The sequence below is a fragment of the Lagopus leucura genome, unplaced genomic scaffold (assembly GCF_019238085.1).
Source record: "Lagopus leucura isolate 7727_CA_CO unplaced genomic scaffold, USGS_WTPT01 Super-Scaffold_100017, whole genome shotgun sequence".
Taxonomy (NCBI): Eukaryota; Metazoa; Chordata; class Aves; order Galliformes; family Phasianidae; genus Lagopus; species Lagopus leucura.
The window spans coordinates 2,234,743-2,259,940 of NW_024962271.1; the positions used below are offsets into that span (position 1 = coordinate 2,234,743).

Consider the following 25,198-nt stretch of genomic DNA (forward strand, 5'->3'; position numbering starts at 1 on the left):
CAGAGGAATAATCACATATAGGATTCTGAGATGAGTGATCCTTCATTTCGCTATCTTACTCTGCAGGTGACACTCACTCTCTATGGCCTAGAAGGAGAGAGTGAGCCACATCATCTAACTGATCCTGAGACACCAGTGTTTGAACGTGGAGGAGTGGATGTTTTCCTACTCTGTACCCTCTTTCCTCTAGGGGAATTGCAGAGTATTCGACTGTGGCATGATAATTCAGGGGACAATCCATCCTGGTAAGTGCATACAAGGCAATAATAAAGATTCAAAAATATGTTTACAATGACAACTGCTTTCCTTTCCTAGCACTTGAAGTTATTCTTTCTACAGTTCTAGAAAGTAAGGACTAGTTTCGCCTTTATTTTTTTTCCCCAGATGAATAGATCATATCATGGTCTAAACTGCAGGACAAGGAATACTTCCCATATGCAGTTTATACTACAAATTGATTCTGAGTTAGTGCAAGACTTTCATCAAACATGCTGCAGAAAATATTGCATGAAACGAAGGCACAGTGATCAGATGGGAGCTGTAACATGCTCTGGATCAGGTCACCAACCTAAGTATTCAGAAAAACTTTATTTTAGGGCACTCTGATGTGTGTTCTGTGCCTCACCATTCAGACGCAGCCAAAGAAGTCAGAGGTCAGGCTTTGTCCTCCATAGTTCTGCTGAGTCCTGAATTTCATACTACTCAGTTACACATGACTGTGCCCTGTATGTTTCCCACCAGGTATGTGAATCGAGTATTGGTACATGACCTTGCGTGGGACCAGAAATGGTACTTCCTCTGTAATTCCTGGCTAGCAGTTGATATTGGAGAATGTGTCCTAGATAAAGTGTTCCCAGTAGCTACAGAGCAAGACATGAAGCAGTTCAGGTAACTTCTATTTTATGCCTTTTTACTCCTAATAACAATCAATCTAGAGAAGCGAGTATGCAAACATTAACTGTCTAGACAAAAAGAAAACAGTGGGGTGTTTCTACTGCTCTGAAAGGGCTCAGAATGAGGAGAAGAAGAAGGATGATTAACAGTACCTGACTATTACCCTAACGGTTACATCAGACTGGAAATACTGATGTTAAAGAGTGCTTTAATGAGACATGTGGAAACCCAAGCATCTTGTCTTCAGTGTAATTTCCCTAAAAATGTATATAGAAACTGCTCGTGATTATCTTCACCACCATGGTGTGGCCAGAAAGAAAGTACATGAGAAGCTATGACCATTCTATGTAAATCAAGCCATGATATTTGATTTTTTTTTTCATAGTTAATATGTCTTCTGACTATGCCTAGCATGAACAGGCCAGGACCCTGAAATACAGCTTTATTCTTTCCTCTCCTTCCTAAGCATTCATTCAATTTCCCCCTCTTCCTTCCCAGCAACCTGTTTTTCATGAAGACCTCCAAGGGTTTCCAGGATGGGCACATCTGGTACTCAGTTTTCAGCCGCTCCCCACGAAGCTCCTTCACACGAGCCCAGCGCGTGTCATGCTGCTTCTCACTGCTGCTCTGCACCATGCTGACCAGCATCATGTTTTGGGGAGTGCCAAAGGATCCAGCTGAGCAGAAAATGGATTTGGGTAACAATTGCTTTCATTACTTGCACAGGAAAATAGAGAGACAGCAGAATCTAGAAGAGGAACAGTTGAGCAAATGGACTTTTTCACAAGACAGATCTGATGGCTGCTGAGGTTATTTTTATTCCTTTGGCCTGTTTGATCTTGACAGGTAAGATTGAGTTCACATGGCAGGAAGTGATGATCGGCTTTGAAAGCTCCCTCCTCATGTTCCCCATCAACCTGCTCATCGTGCAGATTTTCAGGCACACGCGACCCCGGCCAGCCATGCAGGGCACAGAGAAGAAGCCAGGAAAGAATGTCCGAGTGTCCCCAAGCCTATCTCCCGCCCCACAGGTCACCCCAGCCATCTCGCTCACTCCAGAGGCTGTAACAAAGGTAAGCGCCTGTGGTTGCTTCCCGGTGGGTCCTGCACTGCCCTCTGCTGTCCTGCGCTACTCGACGCCTCCAGTTTAAGAGCAGAAATCTTCCTTGCCAGAAGACTTTCAAACTGCCCGGCACGATGAGCCAAATGTGCTCTGGTGCAGAACGCTCAGTTACTCACCTATACTGCCATGGGATGAGCAAAGGGTTATCCACTTTCACAGTATATTCCACATGTAGGGAATCCTCAACTTCAGCAAGATCAGCCTATGTACATTTCATCCCCTTGCACAGTGATTAAAATCACTGTGTTCACTGAGTTCAAAGCAAACATCAAGCAAGACAATGAAGAGAAAAGGTATCATAGACTCTGTCTTCCCCAGCTTAGGCCCACAGACAGGTCAGCTGCATTACTGAATCCTGAAAACTGAATTGCTGAACTCATTGAAATCTAGCTGTCATATCCAGCTGTTATATCCAGCCCTATAGGATATGCCATCCTTACCCATTTTAGCAATAGATGCAGCTCCCAGCCAGTGGCACCTCCTGACCACATCAGCTTAAGTCACTGCAGTCTGAGTCACTGTCATATTGCTGCTGTCTTTTCTAGGACATAAGAAGAATTGCTAACTCACTCTTTAAAGCCTTGAAGGCTCCATCACTGACCTCAGTATCAGATCTCGGAAAATCAACTAACATCAACATGCTTTTGGCGTTGGTTGAACATGTCATTTGCCAGCAGAATAGAGCTGGGCAAGAGTTTTATGATGAAAACAAGAAGAAGGATGACCTTGTAACTGTCACACTAGGTCCTATGGATATACAAGGTAAACAGCTTAATGTGACACGCTTACTGAAACCTTTGAATTGAAATTGATAGTGACTCTGGATGGGATGACCCAAGCTTTTACATTCTGACTCAAAGGCAATTACAGAATCACAGAACAGTTGAGGTTGGAAGGGATCCTCCAGCAGAGTCAACTGGAACAGATTGCCCAAGATTGCATCCAGTTGAATGTTGAGTATCCAAGGATGGAAAATCCATAGCTTCTCAGAGCAACCCCTCCATGGTGTCCAATCACACCAATACAAAAGTTATTCTTGTGTTCAGATGGAATTTCCTAAGTTTCAATTTGTGCCCATTGCCTTCTCCTTTCACTGTGCACCTTCTACCACCCAAGTAAATACACTGAAATCTCTATTTCTTTTGCTGTAGAATGAAATGTTAGCTAATAGCCTTATCAGTATCTAATTATTAACTATATATTATCAAGACCCACAAATATCAGTTTTTTTGTCCCGTTTATTTTCTTCTTGGCCTTGTGCTGCTGCTGTTCCTTTCAGTCCAACTTTAACTTAGGCATTGGTTTAATTTCAATTAAATAATGTGAGCGAACAATCCCACTGATTTCACGAAGACCTACTTCTTTTTGTCTTTTCCATGAGCATTCAAGGATGGAGAGTTCAAAGGTAAATTCTTTTCCTGCAGAAAAAACAAGAAGCCCAAGTCCTGAAAAGAGAATCTGTGAGCGACTGAAGTGCAGCGATTACAGCCGCTGCTTGTACATGCAACTCCAGCAGGTAGAGATGGAGCTCGAATTACTGGGGCCCCATAAATTTCAGATACCTCAGAGTTATACTCAAGCAGTTCGGCAGGTTCAGCACATGAAGAACCTCCTGCAGAACCAGATTTGCACGTCAGCATCCATCACTGAGAGGTAACCTAATTCTCATTCCATTTTCGGTGTAAGTAAATTCAGGTCATGAATTCAAAAGCGGTGAGTTGAAAATAATTACTACTTAATATGTTGTAGATAATCATTATAATAGCTGTAGAAACATGCCTTACTATTATTCTATTGTAGGAGCAACAAAGAAATTTCAATGCAGTGAACTACACATAAAAGCAGTAATGACAGATCCTCACTCTCTGTCACTTTTGCTTTCAAAACTGAATGTTACAGTGCAGTGCTACATGGCTGTAAAGTGCTGAAGATAATCACTGAGCTTTGGAAGTCTCTCTGGTCTCTAATAATGCATGGGGAAAATAAAATGAATAAGCAGGCAAAAAATATTTCTGGGAAAGCTGATAATTAAGTAGAAAGAACTGAAAACAATACCACTAATTATCTCTCTGACCTTTGTGGTGATCATGAGATGCATCCAGCACCTAAAGGCACTCATGGTTGGTTTTCTTTCATTTCTACTGGAGTTTCAATAACGCATGAGAAGCAAGTAAGACCATTGTATTTCTTTTTATTTTCGCTGGTGTCTGCACACTTTCTCGTATCTTTGCCTGCTGTACTTTTTGCCATCCATATATTCTGTGTAGTTACATTAGCTAAAAGAAGAAAACAGCTAAAAGAATTTAAATCACAAAATGTTGCCTATAGTCACAGAACCTGAAGAATGTGATTTTGGTTTCTATTCCAGTGCTGAATGATTTTTTCTCTTCTGGTTGATTCTGAAGGTGGTCACTGACTCCGAGCTTCTCTGGTGATGAAAAGAAAAGTTCTTCTTCAAAAGGGCTGCCCTGGTGGTTTGTGTTCATTGCTTGGTTCCTTGTTGCAGCCACCAGTGGTGTATCTGGGTTCTTTACCATGCTCTATGGGCTGCATTATGGTAAGGAGAACTCCATCAAATGGCTGATCTCCATGGCCATCTCCTTCTTTGAAAGTCTTTTCATCACTCAGCCCTTAAAGGTGAGATCCTCAGAAATGGAACCACTGGCCAATATGAACTCATTCTGCTATCATTACAGGAAAATAGTACCTTTAAAAGAACCACAGGATTTAACATCTGAAATTGAAGTCGTTTTGCCCTTAAAACAAAAGCTAACATGTATTACAGAGTTCTGTTGTCATTTGTTGGCATTACATTAGTTTCATCTCTCATTTTGGTAGAGTTTAATAGTAGACGAGGTGACCAAAGAAGATATGTCATACAACAAAAGCAGTTGAGTTAGGGTTTGTGCACTGTTTATAAGATTCAGCTGCACAAGTTGCACAAAGCCAAAGGACAGTTGTTCTTCTACAGTAGCTGTACCCAAAGTGGTGTGTGCCAAACCCTGAGCTTCGTATATTAATGGGCATGCCATGAGTCTACAGCTAATTCTTGCAGGTGCTGGGATTTGCTGCTTTTTTTGCTCTGGTTCTGAAGAAGGTGGAACATGAGGATGAAGAAAACACTGCCATTGATGGACCTTTACCTGCACCAGGTAACTGTCTGTAAAGTGAGAAATTATTTTAAAAAGTGAAACGTTCTCTTAGATTTTTGAATGCTTTATGCACCAATATGTGATTCATAGTGAGGAATTCACTGGTTACCTTTATACACCTGAATGGGCAGAGAAAGACACCTGTACCTAAACCTGACACGCTGCTCAGGACCTCAATCATTCCCCAGTGCTGCCTTACCACACTGCTTCTTTAAGTGACATCACCTGAATTCTTATGGGAAAGCATTAAGTATTCCCTTACAGTGGCCAAAGTGAAAAGCAGGATACAAATGATCTATTGACTGATTCCAGGCATTATTGCTCTCACCCACAGGTGACTCAAATCCTCTCTTTGGAGCCCGACGGGACAGCAGAAGCAATATTTACCAGCCACCTCCTGCAGCTGATGTCGAGAAAATGAAAATCAACTGCATGAAGGAGCAGAAGGCATTTGCCATAATCAGAGAAATCCTGGGTATTACTCATATGTAGTTTATCTTGTTTTATTCAGCTGTATTCATCAGGACTTTTACATCAGTGAAAACATTAAACACAAAATTAAGCTACTCATTCTGTTTAGAGCTGTCATTATTGCTAATGTTCAGCCAGCCTCCATGCTTATTTTCTCAATCACTTCCCAGATTCCTACTTGTGTTTCAGATGTGATATGCTTAAACTGCAGCACTTTGACATAACTTGTGTAAATTCATTAGCACTAGTCAGTCAGATTCTTGCAAAGCATCTCTTTAACCTAATAAGTGGTGACAGCAGTAATCATTCACACAATCTATTTGAACGGCAGTTCAAAATTCTGAGATCACATATACTGACTCTTCTTGTGTTGGTTGTTTTTTTTTTCCAGCCTATCTGGGGTTTTTATGGATGCTGTTACTGGTTGCCTATGGGCAAAGAGATCCCAATTCCTACTACTTAAACAAGCATATTGAGAGCACTTTTTCAGAAGGATTCCGTGATGTCTACAGTTATGAGGATTTTTTCACGTGGGCAAAAACTACTTTAGTAAAAAATCTTTATGGATCATATAAAGGTGCACAGACAGTTTTGATATCATCTTGATTCACTTCAGCTTGCCAGCTTCTGAAACATTATCTTTTATATCTATCTCCAACTTGTACATGCATATTTGACTGGAGGAAGACACTGTGACTGTGTAAGACTAATGTGAATTTTCATAAACTGAATACTGGTGGATAACAAAAGCCCCACATCCCGACCCCAAGTACCACCTGGCCTGACATTTTCATTATCTTTAATACAAAACTCAAGTTTTGCACTGAGTTTTTTGATTTTTCACATTTTACATTACCCATTCCAGGTACATGTCTCAGTTTCAATTAAGCTTCTTTCCATCGCTAAGAAAAAAAGCAGAATGGCAGATAGATGGTACTATAAAGCTTTCCATCAGGAGAACTCTGCACTGTCTTAGGTCACTGTGAAGGATAATTACACAACATCACTATGTTTCTATCTGTCCATACCCATTAATAATATGAGCCATGTTCAAGCTCACACTTTAGAGCACCTATGAGCATACAATGGCATGGTTCACTCTTGGACATGGCACTACCAGCTGTGATCAAGTGTGAGCACTGCACGCGGGTACTCTGCTCCAGGCAGGTCTCTTTTCTCCGGCAGACCTCTGTTTCCTTCTCTATAAAGTCAGACAGGTAATGATACTAAACTGTTGTCTATGGATGTTCTCCAAGAATTCAGTTTAAATCAACGCAAGCACTATTTTGCTTACAGTATTGTTGTGGTTTTTGTTTTTTTTTTAATCTATAGGAAAATGTTAATGCATATCAGAAGGATAAATGAAAAGAAGAAATATTAATCATAGTTCTGTCTTTTCTATTTCCCATTTAGGGTTCATTACAGATGGGAACTCCAAGCTGGTGGGCAGTGCTCGAATTCGCCAAGTGAGAGTGAAAGGAGCCACCTGCCCTATTTCAGCCACCCTCCAGCGTGTGATTCAGGAATGCCATGCTCCATACTCCCTACAAACAGAAGACACATCAGACTATGGAGAACACTGGAACACTTCGGTCTTTGATATCTCCTCAGACTTGAGCTCAGCCTGGCATTATCAGAGCCAGACCAAATTGAGAGGGCAACCCGTCTGGGGCAAACTGGCCTTCTATGGGGGAGGGGGATATGTGATTCACCTGGGAACTGATCCTCAGAATGCCTCCAGGTAAAGCTTGCATCCTGGTAAAATATCAGTGAATGTGCTGTAGTTGACAATGGTGCTCTTTTCTCTGTTCTATTTAGGATTAATCTCAGATTGCATTCTGAATTTTGCTACTGTGGATTATGCTGAATATTGAAGATATTACTGTGATGACTTCAGTGTACTTTATATTCTTATAATCTTTCTCCATGTTAGATAACAACCAGATCAAAAATTATAACCTGTTTTTCCTAATTGCATGCGTGGATTCCATATTTACATAGCTGCAGAAGTACATAATGCTAAAGAAGTAGTAAACATCTTACCTTGGGTGTGCTGCTTCTCTATGAAATGATGCACTTCTATCCTCCGTGTGATACAGTGTATGATACTGTATGAGTTATCTCACTGGCTATACATTTTTTGGCAGAATTCTCCAGTACCTTTTCAACAACGTTTGGCTGGACACCTTCACAAGAGCAGTGTTTGTTGAATTTACAGTCTACAATGCCAATGTGAACCTGTTCTGCATTGTAAGCCTGATGTTTGAAACCAACGCTTTAGGTGAGAACCTATGCCCATATCAAACCACAAAACTGGGCTCATTTTCTTTTCAGAATGAGATTCAGATTTATATCTGCAGTCCTTCCTGTTTCAGTTAACATCTGTAGTCTAATCCAAACTCAGTCTTGCTGGGATTAATATCATACTGCCACACAGAAGGGCATTAGCATCCCAAAAGCCACTGACTGTCCGAAATTTGAAGAAACTTTCAAAGAACATTTACAGGGCTACTCCTACAGTCGGGCTTAAATCTCAGTATAACTGGATTCAGACTGACACTGATATGAATGTGCATATGGAGCTCTTATTAATGAACTAAATTGTTTGAATGAAAACAGAAGGATGTAATTATTACAGCACTGAGCTGACCACCGTTATTTTCCAGGGGCCTTTTTCACAAGTGCAGTGCTGCAGAGTGTCCGGCTCTACCCGTACACCAACAGTCTTCACATTTTTGTTGTTGCTGCAGAAGTAATTTATTTCCTCTTTATCGGGTACTACATGATCGTTCAGGTGAGATACACTGGAAAATCCTGCTGACAGCATTACCTTTTGTCTTTCATTTGTGAAAGCTTTAGCTCAGTAGTTGATTTCAGTAGTGCTGCTGCTGACTCGCACCAGTGGAAGATGGAATCAGATCATGTATCTTCATTAAAAAGCAAGAAGGTGACATTTTGTTTGGCAGGAATGTCAAAGATGATGAGAAATTATGATGTGCAGAAGTCTGCTTTATTGTGGAGGACAGAGACCTAATCTTGAGAAGTTTACTGTATGACACAGTGTTGGGCTGCAAAAGTAAGGCTCTGTTTTCACAGGGAAAACTGATGAAGACTCTGAAATGGAGATATTTCCACAGCAAGTGGAATCTCCTGGAGGTGGCCATTATACTGATTAGCTGGAGTGCCTTGTCAGTGTTTGTGAAGAGGACAATCCTTGGGAGCCGAGACATCAGCTACTACCAGGAGCACAAAGAGGAGTAAGCAATAACCCTAGGAAGAACTAACTGAGCTCCTAGTTCCCTGGCTGCTACAGGACATCCAAGCTAGTAAATCATCTGCTTTATTCTTTACCATCAAGAAACATAGGGCAGAGGACAGCAATATTTAACACAAATGGAAAATAATAGCATCTGCTAGAAAATGGCCATAGAAGAGCAAGCTCAGATAATCACAGGATAATTTAGGGAAGCAAAGCACAGTCATGTACAGCTGAGCTTTTTGTGTGCACACAGCAGGGAGCAGAGACAGAAACAGCCAAGCAAAAACTCAAGTTAGCTCTCCACTGAAAACAAGTTCAGAGTGACTGGCTTTTCCAGAATGTATGCATTCCCAGGCTCCTGTGTGATGGTCTAATACATCTTTTCTTTGTTTCTAACAGCTCTGTAAGCTTTAATGAAACAGCAAGAGCCGATGCAGTTCTTGGCTACCTGATTGCTTTCCTCGTGCTTCTCTCCACAGTGAAACTGTGGCATCTACTGAGGCTCAACCCTAAGTTACACATGATCACCTCCACTCTAAGGAGAGCATGGGGTGATATCTCTGGATTCATCACTGTTATTGCAGTCATGTTTCTCGCCTATTCCATTGCTGTGAGTATGACTGTGGTTTCTCTTGTCTTCAGTCTGCACTGAGGAACTGCCAGGTTAAATGAATTGTTTCTGAATGGTGAGAGCAACGTGTCTTTGAAAGGTAAAACCGAATAAAGCTGCCTGTCTAAACCTTACGTTAGAAGACTGGATTCTAATTCTTCCATATATGCGAAGGCAGTTAAAATATCCACCTGCTTCTTTCTTTGCAAACTGAAATTCTGAAATTCAGTACAAAAATCAAAGACGGAGACAACAAACAAACCAACAAAAAAGGATTTTCTGTGTGTCACAGGTGTAAAGTACACAGCAAAGTACAGGAAAAGTCATTTTTTGAGTAAAGCTCAAACTGGGAAGAGTGCACAAAGTATGATTTTCTGTTTGTCTTCTTTTTAGGTGGGAAATAATTATTTTTATGCCTATCATAGTAAAACTCAAGATGCAAATAAAATATTATTTTCATTCTAATGAGATTAAATAATTATTGGTCTTTTTTAAAGGTTTTTTTTCCCAACATAAATAATTCTATGGTTCTTAAATCCAGGATAAAATGTCTTACAGCTCATGCACACCTCTGTAGACAAAGCAAACAAACAAATAGAGAAAAAAAAAAATCCAGTAGAGCAAAAAGACAAAAAAGCTTCATGGCTGACGACAGACTGGAAGAGCTTTCTCTGAATTATCAGTCATTGGCTGATTTGCAGCAAGGACTCTGATTATGATGCAAGATATGCCTTCTTTCCTTTGCAGACAAACTTGATATTTGGCTGGAAGCTCTGCTCTTACAAAACTCTCTCCGATTCAGCAGAGACCATGGTCAGTCTTCAGCTGGGAATCTTCAACTACGAGGAGGTACTCCCTCTTGATTTTGAAAAGTTCATCACAGTGCAATTAACACCTCAGTTTTCATATATGCTTTGAATCAGCAAATAGAAGGACTCTTGGTTAGTGCTAGACATGAATTGTATTTTGCAAGTGCCACAGCCTCCTGAAGGAGCCCTCATTACTCGTTCAAGCAATAAAAAAAGCAGTGAAATATATCTCCCATCCCACCCTAAACATTGGTAGATTCATAATGAATATTTCATTGAGAAAGCTGCTTACATTTTAACTGGATATGTTACTTACTGACTACAGATAAAGTTTTGAGCAGTTTTCCTTAGAGCACTACAGAGATATAAATATGTGAGTGATGTCCTGGCATTTACTCTGAACATGCACCCATCGCTTCTCAAGAAAGACAACACCTTCCACAAGGGATCTTCATTACATTTAATTTGTTATTACTGACTTTTTCACTGGGTTCTTTCAAATATCCTTGGAATGACTCTCTATGTTTTCAGACCACGAATCCAGCAGGGTAAGATCAGTAATTGGGCATTATGCTTTTCAGCTCTACATCCATTCAAGTAGTTAATCCCAAAAATATACTCCTATGTTTTTTAATTCCTATGCAACCCTTACTTGATACGTTCCGTGACAGTCTGACTGGACTTCTGTGTAATGACATTTTAAATAAAAGCACACAGGGATTTTATTTCTGCTTTGAAAGCTGGGACTTGACCGAGCTGCAGCTGGTACTTATGTGGCTAAACAAATTTCCAGGTTTGTCAGCTTTCACCTCAAATTTCCATACCAGTGCATTCAAATGCAAACACTTAAAGCAACAGCAAAACACAGAGACTGCCCATATTAATGTTTCATATGTATGAAATATTTCATCTCCTTTGTACAATACAGTATTAAAGCCCTAAAGTAAAAGGAGAAAATTTATCTATATACATATGATATATAACTATAGCGTTATTTATTACCCACAAGGACTTTCAACGGGACAAACTCCTAACTGTGTGATAGCTGCTTGTACATATGCTCCTTTTTAAAAATCAGAATGTCATGTCTTACCTTATTAATCCTACAGATCTTGGACTACAATCCGATTTTAGGTTCCTTCTTAATTGGATCCTGCATTGTTTTCATGACGTTCGTGGTGCTGAATCTCTTCATTTCAGTGATTCTGGTTGCTTTCAGTGAGGAGCAGAAGCACTACCAGGTGTGTTCATCTCAGCTCTCCTGCCGTTCCTTAACGTTTGTTGTGCAGAGCTTACTCATGGCATAGCTATTCCACCACCCGATGAAACTATGTAAACTCGGTCCTACTTTTAAGAAGTCAACATTTACTCATAAAGCATGCTTCAAATTTTCCAGAATCACACTGTCCATTCCTGTTCAGATGAGTCTCTGTTCAGACTTTAAGAACTGTAGCCTGGCATTCACATACTAAATCCAGAGCCCCAGCTCCATTGGAATCATTACCAAAACAGCTACAGAATTGATGAGGACTTTACAGCTCATTTTAACAATGTCACCAAGCTCCTGATCTGTTCAGGTATTGATAGCATTCTGTGAAATCCAGGTTGGCTATAAGGAAACATTTCTTCTCAGAAGGAGTGGTGATGCAGTGCCACAGCTGCCCAGTGAGGTTGGGGAGTCAGCATCCCTGGAGGTGTTAAAGAGCCATGGGGATTGGGCACTGAGGGACGTGGGCAACGGGCAGGTAGGGGTGGGTTGATCTTAGTGGCCTTCTTTGACCTTAATGATTCTGTGGTTCTATGACCTGCACAGCAGTCAGCTAGTGAACTCCAGGCTCCAGTAGCAACATTTTCACAGCCTTTGACAGAGTCAATATTTCTTCAGCAGCATGCACACCCTCAGGCTACCTGAGACTGTTTGGTGAATGCAGCTGCATGGTGTTCGGCTTTGGCAGCGATCCGTGCTCTGCCTAGAGTAAAAATTGATCTCTATGGTACGGAGTGCAGATCTACTCCTGCAACTCTCTCTACCTCCAGCAGGAGCTGCATCTGCTCCTGGCCTGCCCGCCTGTTGACTGATCTCTTGTCCTTATTTCAGGCTTCAGAAGAGGAGGAAATCGTGGACTTAATGCTCATGAAACTTTTCGGTTTCTTTGGGATTAAATGTAAGCAGGAAGAGAATACGGGCTGTAACGATCAGCCAAAGCAACCCGTCAGCAATTAGTGGACAACCGTAACGAAAAGCTGCTTTGTTAGCGTGCAAAAGATCGTACTTTGTAACTGCCAGCTGTAACGGCCACTTGGCTGTTGTGCTTCTGACTAGAACGCTGTACGTAGCCTTCAACAAACTCTTGCAGACTGATGCTTTGTAGCTAAAAACTCGCACGAAACGTGAAATAAAGCATCTCATGCGCACCGCCTGCGGGCTTGGCACCTGTAGTGATTCAACACCGAGCGTGCGTCGCATCGCTCGGCTCACGGCGCTCGCTTTCTGCCCAACATCCCTGGAAGATGGTGGTGCAGTCAGCCCGGTGCCGGCCCCCAGGGCCGTTATCTCCCAGGGCAGCGCAGGGCGGGCAGCAGGGCGCACGGGGGCTCCACGCCACCCCGCTCGCTGCAGCCGGACGGCTCCGCGCCGCACCGACACGGCAGCCCCGCCCGCCGCGGGGCTCCAACGGCCGCCTCCGCCATGAGGCGGGAGCTCAGCGCGGCGCCGCCCCCGCCCGAGGCCGCCGGCAAAGATGGCGTGGTTGGCGTTGCGGCGGCTCGGGCCGGCCCTGGCGCCGCGCTGCTCGCGCCTCTCGTTACGGCCGCGGCTCCCCGCGGCGCGGAGGCTGGGCACCGGCTCGTTGCTGCTGTCCGGTGAGTGCGGGAGCGCCGGCGTGGGCCCGGCGGCCGCGGGGAGGTGCCGCTCGTCCTCGCGCGGCGCAACTCGGCGCTCTGTGAGGAGCGCAGGCAAATCGTGCGGGTGCCCCTGCCTGCCCCGGGCGCGCAGCTGCGCGTTACCGCTGAGCTCTGCGGCCGGGCGCGAGGTCTGCCGGGGCTCCTCTGTCCCGGGCGCGGCGCGTTTAAATAGCGGGCCTGGAAGGACACCGTGCACAGAAGCGCTTTGTGTTGTGTTTTAGCTGCCTCGTGCAGGCGGGAAGGGCAGAGCTGCCCAGGCAGGGTGCCTCAAGATGGCTGGAAGCAGCAGTGCTGTGCCGTGCTTCTGGCAGAACCTCCGCGCTGAGCTGCTGATGCGCTCCCGATTCCCGGTGCGCAAAGAGGAGCGATCCCTCGGCGGGCAGCAGAGCTGAGCCGTGCCGGAAGGGAAGCCGGGATCGGTCTGAGCGCTCGTGTGCAGCCGCTGAGGTGTGGAGGTGTGCGTGTGCCGTGAGCTGCTGTGCTGTGTTCGTGCACTTGAGCAGCAGGTGGTGTCTCGCAGGTGTCCGTTGCCGAAATAGAGGCAGGTCTGAATTTAGGATGTGCTCGTTAAGCTGAAACCAGAGCCGTGCTGAAATGAATGAAGCTAGAGTACGAGGAGATGCTCTGGTGGCAAAGAACGCTCGCGGAAGAGATTTGCTGTGCTCTGATATTATTTATGAATATATATGAGCATATTCCTATACGATATATATATTCATCTATTTTGATTTCTCTCATGTGCCAGTCACGTAAGCTCAAAGTTCGAATTTTGAGATTACTTATTAACTCTTTCTCATTTGACCTGAACTTTACTTACCGTGGGTTTTGCCACATGGTTAGAATTTCTCATTTTAACCATTTTCTGTGTGAAAAATATCCTACAAGAAGCATACATGCATTTCAGACTGCTAAGAACGTGTCGATTTCTAACAAAGCAGTGAAATTTTTATCTCTTGTCTTTTTCTTCCCTGTAATCTTGCCCTTTAAAACAAATCTTACACAATATTATTGTCCCACATAGAAAGGTGCTGGCTGGCTCCTCTGTGATGTGCATAATGTTAATTAATGTTCAGTGGGGGCTTGAGGTTCTGCGTTCTTCTCTGTTCTCATGGTTCATTACTCATTTCCAATCAAATCCCTATTACCTGGGGGTTAATGCATTGACCTAAAGCGATTTGGTTTCTTCTGTTCATTAGAACATGTCCAGAGACATTTATGTAGATATTAATAACATTAGATGAAATTCTGTGGTCTTTTTATTATTATTTGAGCGATGCTGCATGGGAAAATGCATTATTAGCATTTTACTCAGTCTGTTTTGTGTGCTCTGCTTCTGTATATTGTGCTGCCACAATAAATACAAATGTAAAACTTGAGCCGCCATAAGAGAGAGACCATTTTACCTCTTCCACACATTCAGCTCTTGTAATAGGATTACTATAACTGAAACATCTCAGAATGGTACTGACTTAGTGTGAGGATTTTAACAGACCTGAAGTGAGGATTTCTGCTTTTTGTCATATGCAAGCCTAAGAAATAAGGCTTTCTGGAAGTTGAATTTCTTTAGGGGGTGCAAGGAGCCCAAGAGGATTTGGGACCCAAAAGGAGGGCCCAGCTGCGCTACTTTGGCACTTATCTCCCAGGAAACTCTGTTTAAGTTCTTCCCCAACTTGTGGAACATCCCCTGTGTGATTGGAGGGGTGCAAGAAGGGAACGTGGAGAAGAAATTTAAAAACTGAAGAAAACCCAAAGAACTGCTGAGGAAAATTGCATGTGAGGAGCAGGACAAAGCAGGCTGGAAGCTCTTGGTGTGATGTATCAGGAAGAAAACTGTTTCAATTTCTTCTTTCGAATATAAAAATAACTGCTGCTGGTAAAATACAGTATGAGCAGCCCTGAGTCCTACAGGCCTACACTGTATGCAGAATTGCAGGATTGCTGTGGAAAAGATTTAACAGTCTTACATACGCACATGTTAAAACTATTCAGAATGAGTGTTGTTCTAATAGTATTAACAGCAAATTCTCTTAGGTAACTGTTTCCTGTTTGAATGGCCCTATTAATTTCACCTATACTTATTGTGCCTGATATTGTATATATCAATGATGACATGAAATGGGAGAAGTAGACTGGAGAGGAGATGTCAGGGCAGGGAAGGGACTCAGCTGCCCGGAGCAGACAGGCTGCAGCTTCACCTGGTGGCTTTGTTTCATGTGTTGAATGAGATGCTGCAATGCTGACACTATTTAACTGTCATTAACGCTGGCCTTCTGCCAGCAGCTTCATTATTCCTGGGAAAGAAGCACAAAAATGGCTCGGAAAGACCTGAAGGCATCATAGAAAAGCTTGTTACTGTGAGTGAAGTAAACATGTATGCTTTGGATTTGTATTTTACATTTGAATGAGAACTATTCACTTTCCCCCCATGGTTGATCAGTCTGTGGATGATTGCACCGGAACCAGGAAGGCTGTCAGGCAGAACCCCACAGTGAGCTGCTGCTGTGTCACTACGTGTGTCCTGAGCAGAACAAAGTGCTTCTGCAAATTGCATTTGCTGTTTGGAGTATTTTCCAAGGGGGGTGTGGGGAAACAAAGCACCAACCTCAGGGGAAAGCAAAGCAAACCAGCAGGGTTTGTAACTTCAATGTATTGCATTTAAGCCAGCAACTTGCCACTTATTTCTGAAGTTTCAAGTTTGTTTCATTGTAGCCCGCAAATTCACAGACAAGCACGAATGGATATCAGTTGAAAATGGCATTGGAACAGTAGGAATCAGCAATTTTGCACAGGTATTGATCAACCCTCTCTTTTCCTACCCAAGCCTGCAATATTTACTTACCCATACTCTTGTCCTTGCTCTTTGGATAGCTGCTGTTGTTTTATTGTTGTAATTGCATATGTAATTGCATTTTTGGACTTGGCACTGTCACGTTATTTGAGAAGTGCACGTTGTTTCAGCATTCTGATAGATTCTTAATCGGTTTAGATCAAGCCTGTGGAAAGCTGAGTGTGATGGAAACTTAACGGTCAGCTGAATTTAAAACTGCATTTATTACCACAGTTCTGTAGGCCTTGGGAGTGTGTGGCTGTAGTAAGAGGCTGCCGTGCACTTTTCAGGTCAGATTCCACTTGAACGTGAATGTGGTGCAATTCCTCTGGCTAAAAAGCTATTCCAAACAGAAGTGTAACACAGTGTATATTTCTCAGTATAAAATAGTGGAGGTAGGGGGACCCTTTGGAGTTTTGTTTTGATCTGGTGCAAGCATGTGATTTGGAGTAGCCACAGGTAAATTCAGGACGGAGATTTACTGCACGTGAAACTTCTAGCATGGGAAGTTAGCAATGAAGTGGAATTAGTGTTAGGACAAGCAGCATTTCCTGTAATCTGCTTTCTGTAAATGCCACCACTGCTCCGTCAGATCTGTGGGCTCTTGTGAAATATGGTACCTTTGCCACTGAAGAGGCAGGAGCCTGTTCCAGTCGAGCTGATTCTTCTGGTGGTAAGGCTCCTGTTCAGTCAGGAAGGACAGGCTGTATGCTTACAGCTCTTGAGCTGCCACTGGAGAGGAATCACTGCATTTGATTTCAAGTGACATTTCTGTGCCTTGTGCCAGAGGGATAATTCCCTAAAACTGTTGGGAACTTTGTCCATCACAACACGTGCTGTGCTGGCTGGCGCTGAGAAAATAAGCAGATGCTCCTCTTGTTCTGCCTGAATAAATCTGTAGATACATGCCTTGCAGCTCAGCCTGAGGGTTATTAACATCATAATAGATAGCAATTAATTTGCCATTTGGGTCACTATAACCTAACATTTTGGTTTTCTTTCAAGTTAAGTGTTTAAAAAGTGAAAAATGCACAATCTTTAAATAACATCTGCATTTACACAGGGAGGTGACTTGTTTGCGTTGCTTCTAGAGTTACTGTGTCAGATAACTCCTACCTACGGTTTCTTTATTGTAAGCTTTGATGCATTTGTTTTTCTTTTAAGGAAGCATTAGGAGACGTTGTTTATTGTAGTCTTCCAGAAATTGGGACAAAATTGAATAAAGATGGTAAGTTTTGGCTCTAGTTCTACTTCTAGCTTCTTATCAAAGTTGAATTTTATTAAGTAATCTTTATGTTTGTTAACACCATTACTCATCTGGATGCAAAATAAAAGCAGATATTTCTATGAATAGAGATGACAGCTTTCATTTCGAAGTCTCTGAATGCATGCTACCATGCATGATAGCAGGAAGTATCTACTTTTCAAGATCTTTATTTAAAATCAAACATTTTTAGATATGTTTTTTGTAATACTTTTACCTATATGCTGCTTTAGAACACATTTATGCTTAGATTGGACTTAGCAGTGTTGAGGCTGGCTTACTTGTGATTTTGCAGTTACGTATTTCATGTTGTAAAACAATGAAATTTAACTGATATCAAGCTCTAACTTTTCCATGAACATACACTCAGTAATTTCTGTGTATCAGCTGTATCAATCCAACATATCAATTATTGCCCTCTTAATCATTCAGGTAGGTAATTTTCTGTGTTAAAGAGGTGTGAACATCAACGGGTAGAAAGGAAAAACCTGTCCCTGTTTATACACAGAGCACTGAGAAAAGATTGTCATTAGCTTCAGGCATTGCAGAACGAGAGTGTAAATGTACTGAGGTGAAGCAGCAGTTTTTCTTCCCATCCTTCTGCATCAGGCTGCTGAGGCCACAGCTGTTATTGTCACACTGAGTGGTGAATGCTTTACAGAAGTTTTCTGTTTAGGGTTCTAATTAACCAACTTGTAGCGTTATCTGAAGGAACTTCATTTCCACTTCTCTTTTCTACCACTTGCAGCACTACTCTAATCCCAGGCTTTCCCAGAACGTGCTGTTCTCTGTCCCCTGTCTGCTGTTCTGACTGCTCCACGTTCCCCAGCCTCTTTGTTTGCTTATGGTTTAGAGCTGCTCTTGTCTAATGCTGCTCCAGGCCCTGTTTCCATAACTGCATATGAAATAGAAAGGAGAGCAGAGCAGCTGGGTGGTTCCGGTACCGTGCTTCTGAATACTAATGAGTGTTTTCCAGTGAGTGCAATGTAACAGCTGATAGTGCTGCTGAAGAACAAGCCAGCTCCTCAAGTTCTATTTTGTAACCAGATTTGGCATTAAAAAGGTCTACACTGTAAATAGAAGGCTTATTTAGAAGTCTTGCAGCAATAGTTGAATGGGATTCCTTCTAACCCCGCGTCAGACCATGCTGTAGGGCTTTAGCCAATGAATTAGCCAAACACAAGAAATTTCCGTTCCTCCTGTAATAGCCAGCTAGCCAGTGCTGTGCCACTTCCCTGCAGGACTCAGTGCTGCTGCTCAGTGATACTGAGTTGGCGACTTCCACCCTTTGATAGCTTTCCTCCCTCAGTGTCAAGGCACTGCTGCACAGACAGGTCATCGCTGCAATGTCTGATTGAAACTCGAGTGCTCTGTGAATTCCTCTTAAAAGTGTGAAATCTTGTTCTGTATTTCAGATGAGTTTGGGGCACTGGAAAGTGTGAAAGCTGCTAGTGAACTCTACTCTCCTCTCACAGGAGAAGTGACTGACATTAATGCTGCCCTTGCAGACAACCCAGGGCTCGTCAATAAATCTTGTTATCAAGATGGTAAGATGTTTTTATCTTTCAATACAGAGTGCCACCTGGATGCTGGCAGTGTTGCTTGTGATCACAGATAGGTCTGTCATTCCTAGTTCTTCAAATTTAATGGTATGGAGGCTTAAAATTGAATATGTTGAATGTAGTTCAAGCCCAATAAAATTTATAGCATAATAATAGTATTGTAGTCTTGCCTTTGCTGACAACTTCATTGCAGTGTGTTCTTTCCAGAGGTACTGAGGTTTAGTTTAAATCTGTTTCCCTTGGTGATATTTTTCATTCTTGATTCTGTAACAACTCATGATCCTGGGTGGTCAGGCTCTTTTCCTTGACAGTCCCTTCCCAAAGCCACTGTCAGAGACAGTGCTGAACTAACCCCTCAGAAGGCACCTTCAGGTTATTTGTTTGGTTTTGTTGTTGTGTTTGCTTTTAAAGTATTGCAATGCTGTTCTGCTGCAGAGGAGGTGCCCTTAATTCTAACAGTGACAGAGCTCTGTATGAGTGGTGGGACTGCTGTTCCTCGGCGCTGTCGTGGATGAACCCTTGGTGCAGGCTGTTTGCAACTGTTGTTCTTTTTAACTTCCAAACTGCAGGTTGGCTTATCAAGATGACTGTGGAAAAGCCTGCTGAACTTGATGAACTGATGAGTGAAGATGCTTATGAGAAATACATAAAATCCATTGAGGACTGAGCTGGAATAATGAAATAAACCCGTATAAAATATTTCACTGTAGTCTGTCATCGATCACTGAAGTAGAGAATATTGAGTTTTGACAAGCTGAAAAGTATCACTTATGTTCACATACACATGCCATAAATAATTGCAGTGATAAAATGTTTAACATGTGCACACTTGTAAGGGATTTCTATTTTAGACTGCTTGATTTTTATATAACTTTGGGATACAGAAAAACCCAGTGGCTCCCTAACCTCCTAATACTTCGACCTAGTTATAGTTGCAAGAATTATGCCAAAAAAACTACCACCAACTACCTCTTTGCATGATTATGTTGGTTTTTTTACTTCTTTACATAGTAAAATGAAGAAGGAAAACATAAAGAACTAATAAATTCAAATAATTCTGCCTTTACAAAGGTATGCTCCTTGTTTTCTGACTTACTGCGCTTTCTTACCGTGCAAAACTCATGCACTGATCATTTAGCTAGGTTCTTGAGTGCACTGTTTAGGCTGTATTTTCTTTTGTCTGGACTAAGTAAACACTGCATGTGTCACAGGGAATTCTACATCACGTGCCTATCGTGTGATCAGTAGCACTTCAGTAAATAATGCAGTCATGTGTGCCTTTAAGATCATGGAGGCATGCTGCTATAATGAGGACAGACAATGAATGAATGAAACTAAAACTTCAGTTTTGCAAACCAGTAAACTAATTATGTTAGACTTGACCTTAATGGCTCCACAATCGCGTAGTCGACGTTGATGTGACTTCTAAAGGTTTGAGTGGTGCAGACCTGTGTCTTACAAAACCATAATAGCACAGCAGAGGTTTGGAGTACAGCTTTTTTTTAAAACATGATTTTAAAACGGTGATCAGAAGCCAAGCACAAATCAGGAGAGAAAACCAAGTGCCTCTCAGTTGCTCTGAAGGGAAGTAGGGGGATATTAATCCACACAGGGTGACACAGGTGAAATTCTGTTGGAGGTTTGATGTATGCTGTTCAAGCAGAGTTCCTAGCTTTCCAGTCATCCCACAACCTTGCTGCATCCATCATCAGGAAGAAGCTTCAGTTAGGCCAGCATGCACTGGTTGGAGCCCAACTGCAGCAGCGTAAATTCAAAGTTTGCCAGCATTGATCTGTAATGAATGCCTTTCTTCAAAATAAAATGGGGTGAGTGTATTTTATATTTAAACTATGACTAAATGCTGTGTAAATTGAGGGAAAAATTAAACATGCTTACCAGCATGTTCCTACAGAAAATGAATAAAGGAGACACTTTTTTTTTTTACAGAATAACCACTTTCTCTGTGGCTTTTTATGTCCTGATCCTCAGAACTTAACACTCATAAGTACTGGATACTAAATATTACAGGCCCAAAAGATGACTTTTATGGGAAATCATGATTTCCATGTTTCTCCCACAACTAATAATTATGTCTCTTTATATCATAGGAGTAAATTATGTCATCACATCTCCTTTCTGTTTCACAAATACCAACCCCTTTCTGTTTCACAAATACCAACCCCTTTCTCTCTCAGATTATCTAACACTATCATATAAGTTCAACTTGGATTTTTTTTCAATCCATATTTACTTTGGAAGGCTTTTATCTGAAAAGACTGCATATCTCAAAATTTGCTTTTTTTTCCACAGTGAATTGCTGCCTCTCCATCTGAATCGTGACCCATTGTGCATATGAGTGCAAATTATCTGTTACTCTGAACAGAGAGAAAAATACAAGCAAATGGTATTAAGCTGGAAAAACAAGACCACTTAAATAATAATAATTGGTGTTTTGAGGTGGTGACATTCCAGTACTGCTGTCTGTGTAGATTGTTAATGTGACTTTTCATCACGCCATGTTAAACAGGGGTACAAAGCACTGTTATGCATTGTTAGCAAGCTATCATCTAATTTAGTAATAAAGATGAAAGGTTAAATAGTATGCTAGGTATAATGCTAACCTAAGCGCTGGAAACATGTTTGTATGAAAATATCATTCTAATTTGTCAGGAGCCTGTTTTGAACACAAAATAAGGACAATGTGAACTTCACTGCCATTAAATTAGCTGTAGGACAATTACCTAAGCCTTTCATGATTACATTAGGAGCGTGGCAGATCTCAGTTTTTAATGCTCCCCTTAACTGGGGTCTCCAGAGAGCTGCTGTTCTGCAGTCAGGAGTCTCTTTGCTGCTGCTTTGTACTGATGGGTCAGGAATTGGGATCTTCCTGTAGGCTGGTTCCTCAGCACTGTACCAATAAGTGTTCCAGGGCGACCCTCAGCTCTTCAACTAAAGACACAAGGCTTTTCTGTTGCAGTGCAAGAGCCAATGGAAACATCAGCACCTGCATTGCTAACCTGGGTGAAGAGAAGGAAGCCTAAGAATGGTGTCTAATGGAATGGTAGCACAGTTTCCAGCAGGTGGAACGGAGCGTTCCAGGCTATCAGACGGCTACAGGGCAATCTCAATCTTATCGTTCTCAAAGGAGGAGTTGTATAATTCACCCACGCGATGGCGCTCAGCACGTTAGAGATGGAGCAACGGAGCCGTGCAAGCGGCCGGGTACCGCAGTGACTCAGCTGCAGCGCCAGCCGGCTCCCTAGGGCAACTTCAAGGCCTGAAAACACATCAAAATATTGAAAATTGTCACAGGAAATGTTTACAGGCACTCCTCACAGAACTGTACCACTCATTTTATCTTGCCCATCATCCTGCCACCCTTGTCAGATTGTTGAGGTGAGGCATTTAGCCTGAGTCTTCAATTTTATACCAAGTTCCAAGTGTGATGGCTCCCACTAAGCCAACAGCAGCCTGCTCAGTAAGCCTGCACACAATGCTCTAGATGGCACGAGCCAGAGATGAACTGTAAGAGCAGCCTAGGAGTGTCCTCAGTGTGATTCTGCTGCACTTTCCCCAGGCTGCTTGGGACACAGCCCTAGGGAAGCACTCCTTGGCAGGGGAATGCAGTCTGTGGTATCTGCACTGATACTTTCCCTTACAATATTGACATCCCTCTCTTCCTGACAAAGCATAATTCAGTCACTTCAGACCCAACCTATTTTAATGCGGTACAAGCATCTAACATCCCCTGCTATTAGGCTGTTTTATTTGTCATTTGTTTATAGTGTTCAATTATTCATGCTATTGAGTGGCTTTCTCTCAGAGGCTATTCTAATGGAGGTACAGCAATTCTACCTTTCACTAGCCATGAAAATCAATCCACAAGCTACGAGGATGAGTTAGCACTTGGAACTCGTGAGTACTTCTGCTTTTCAGCCATCACGCTCTCCCTTCTTCACTGCAAGGGGCTGGATCAAGAGAAAATGACAGAGAACTCAGTATTCTTGGCCATTCCTGCCTGTTCCAACTGCCCCACTTGTGCTACAGCTACCAAGGCAAAGTCAGCTCAGCTACAACTGAAATGTTTTGTCTGCCTTCCATTAGACTAAGGAGCATTTCTTAAATCAGGTTGCTTGGTAAATATGTTAGCCAACGTAGAAAGATGATGTTTAATGCCTTGGAAGGAATCTATCTACTTTCCATATTGTGGTCACAAGGATCACGTCATCCACATGTGATCCTGTGTGATCCAAAGTCGTATTTCTGATACAGAATCTAAGTCTTGAAAAGAGACTTCACAGTTGGCACAGCCAGTTCCTCCTCCTTCCTACCTATACCTGTGCAAGTGAAGAGCTGTAAGGAAGAACAGGCAGTCATTCTGATGTCAGAAAAAGCGTATTTGGAAGAGTCCTTAAGCTTCACCTAGCTGACAGTTAAATAGCCTCAACTCTGCATCACCACTGGAGGAAAGAGTGTGTGCTCCTTACAGAAGCAGCTCTACCACAGTTAGTGCTCAATATACACCAGGCTTAGAAACCCTCCTCCTGGACCAAGTGGCCCTTCAGCACTAGAAAACTGAAACTGTTATTTTTTGTGCAATAAAATAATTACTATTCACATATCTCCTACTTTCCTGCTATGAGAGCCCCTCTTTGCCCTCCTGCAAAGAGGACAGACTGTTGTTTCCATACTAGCACGGGGTTTGGCAGCTGAATGCTCAATTGCACAGAATGGTTCAGTGCTGCTGACCACAGCAGTGCTTAGCTGGGAAGGATTAAAACCACAGGCAGTTAAAACACAGGCATCCCTTTCTGGACTACAGGCTGCTACACTGCCTTTATCTGCAACAGTGCTAAAGATACAAGACTATAAAGATAGCTACACGCACTTATGCCAACTGATAATCTCATCTTATCTTCTTGAGAAGTGGTTATACTTCAGCAGAGCAGATGGCCAACCCAGCTCCACACTCAGAATATTCTGAATGGAGACCTCGGAGATTGCTGTTTGTCTCCAGGTAGGCAGTGCATCACCCCCTGCACGGACAGAACAGAACAGAATTCAGACCCTCAGCCAAAGGAACTCACAGCCTGTCCATTAAAATACAAGGTTTTATATTCACCACATGCTCACAACTTGTTTTCTTAACCTTTAATGACATCGAGAAGCTACAGGTTTATAAATAGATGTGACAACCAGTGATTAGATGCCATTTTGGTGGAAAATAATCTGAATGCTATAAGGCTACGTTACAAGGCATTATTTAAAAAGTTGATTTTGAACTTCCGGTGATATTACGTTATTTTCACAAACATTAGAAACAAACATTACTTTGCGAAGGATCAACACTGCAGAAGAAAGTGCAACCAAAAGGAACAGAGCAGTGACATTTAGAACAAACTCTTTCGTCAACAAAGCCCGTGTAAATCAAGGAAACAATAAAAGCTCACATGTTACACTGTCTTGAACAGACAGCAACTCCATTACCAAGAGCAGCAGTTCAACACTATACTGGAGGAGTCAGGTTTGTTGAAATGGCTTCAAGACAAGTAACTTCTTGCCTGGCAGTCAGTTTTCCTGTCCCCCACATGCAGGTGTCTGCACCCAGGCACAGCTGGGGTGTCCTGGCCTTTTGAAAATACACAATATTCTGCTGCTCAGTGCTGCCCACTCAGCCAGTTACACGGTGCACACAATTGCTGGGATGCGGCAGTTTGGAGACGGGACTCGACAGTAATCCAACAGTGCTGGGCCCACTGCTTTTGAAGGGCTTTAAAAACACACCTGTGAGCTGTCTGAGAGGAAAAGTACAGCACAGTTTGGTTTGTTGCTAAGATACAACATTTGAAAACATGATGGTAATGCAGTGCTTCCTCCTGGAAGGTGACACGGAGTAGAGGAAAGCACAGTGTACGACCCTGCATTGCACGTCCATGAAATACTGTCTTGCTACTGCTCCTCAGACTGTGCTTTTGGTTTAGGGAAGTCAGACACAACAGAGCCTCAAAATCTAACACTACTTCAGACTTGGTTTCCTTAGTGACACTTTTAACAATATTCTACACACAACACACCAACACAGCAATGATACCAACCAAGTTTACCCCTAAAAAACCAGGTGCACGGTAATATTGCATAGAAAGGTCTCCTTGGTAGAAATGCACTGGGACTAGGGGGGATTTCCTGCCTTGCTAAACAAAAGCACATACATTTCAAAAAGCATATCTCACGTTTGACACTTTTCTAGCTATATTCTTTGGAATTGCTAGTGCATATGTTATTTCAAGCATATTTTATTCTGCATGCTACTATTTGATATTAAA

The 25,198-nt window shown here is 42.4% G+C and overlaps 2 protein-coding genes across 2 annotated transcripts in view; both read left to right on the top strand.

The window, feature by feature from the left end:
• PKD1L2 (polycystin 1 like 2) overlaps positions 1-12,732 on the top strand; it is a 33,061-nt gene extending 20,329 nt beyond the window's left edge. The window contains 18 exon segments of the mRNA XM_042877276.1: positions 67-245; positions 742-888; positions 1,393-1,592; positions 1,741-1,967; positions 2,563-2,779; positions 3,442-3,649; positions 4,423-4,654; positions 5,073-5,184; positions 5,504-5,644; positions 6,032-6,217; positions 7,054-7,381; positions 7,788-7,921; positions 8,307-8,434; positions 8,737-8,897; positions 9,299-9,509; positions 10,257-10,358; positions 11,428-11,559; positions 12,417-12,732. Of these exon segments, the coding sequence (XP_042733210.1) occupies positions 67-245; positions 742-888; positions 1,393-1,592; positions 1,741-1,967; positions 2,563-2,779; positions 3,442-3,649; positions 4,423-4,654; positions 5,073-5,184; positions 5,504-5,644; positions 6,032-6,217; positions 7,054-7,381; positions 7,788-7,921; positions 8,307-8,434; positions 8,737-8,897; positions 9,299-9,509; positions 10,257-10,358; positions 11,428-11,559; positions 12,417-12,542 (3,171 nt within the window). The 3' untranslated portion in view covers positions 12,543-12,732.
• A 327-nt stretch (positions 12,733-13,059) lies between these two features.
• On the top strand, positions 13,060-19,574 carry GCSH (glycine cleavage system protein H). Its single transcript, XM_042877148.1, has 5 exons — positions 13,060-13,180; positions 15,932-16,011; positions 17,214-17,277; positions 18,729-18,860; positions 19,445-19,574. The coding sequence occupies exons 1-5, from the start codon at positions 13,060-13,062 to the stop codon at positions 19,540-19,542; spliced, it is 495 nt and encodes a 164-aa protein (XP_042733082.1). The 3' UTR covers positions 19,543-19,574.
• Positions 19,575-25,198: the final 5,624 nt, after the last annotated feature.

Excerpts from the sequence above, each read along its gene's own strand:
- GCSH (XM_042877148.1), top strand. The coding sequence starts at position 13,060 with ATGGCGTGGTTGGCGTTGCGGCGGCTCGGGCCGGCCCTGGCGCCGCGC. Across the intron at positions 13,181-15,931 it reads CGGCTCGTTGCTGCTGTCCG|CCCGCAAATTCACAGACAAG; the intron begins GTGAGTGCGGGA and ends GTTTCATTGTAG. Across the intron at positions 16,012-17,213 it reads GAATCAGCAATTTTGCACAG|GAAGCATTAGGAGACGTTGT; the intron begins GTATTGATCAAC and ends TTTTCTTTTAAG.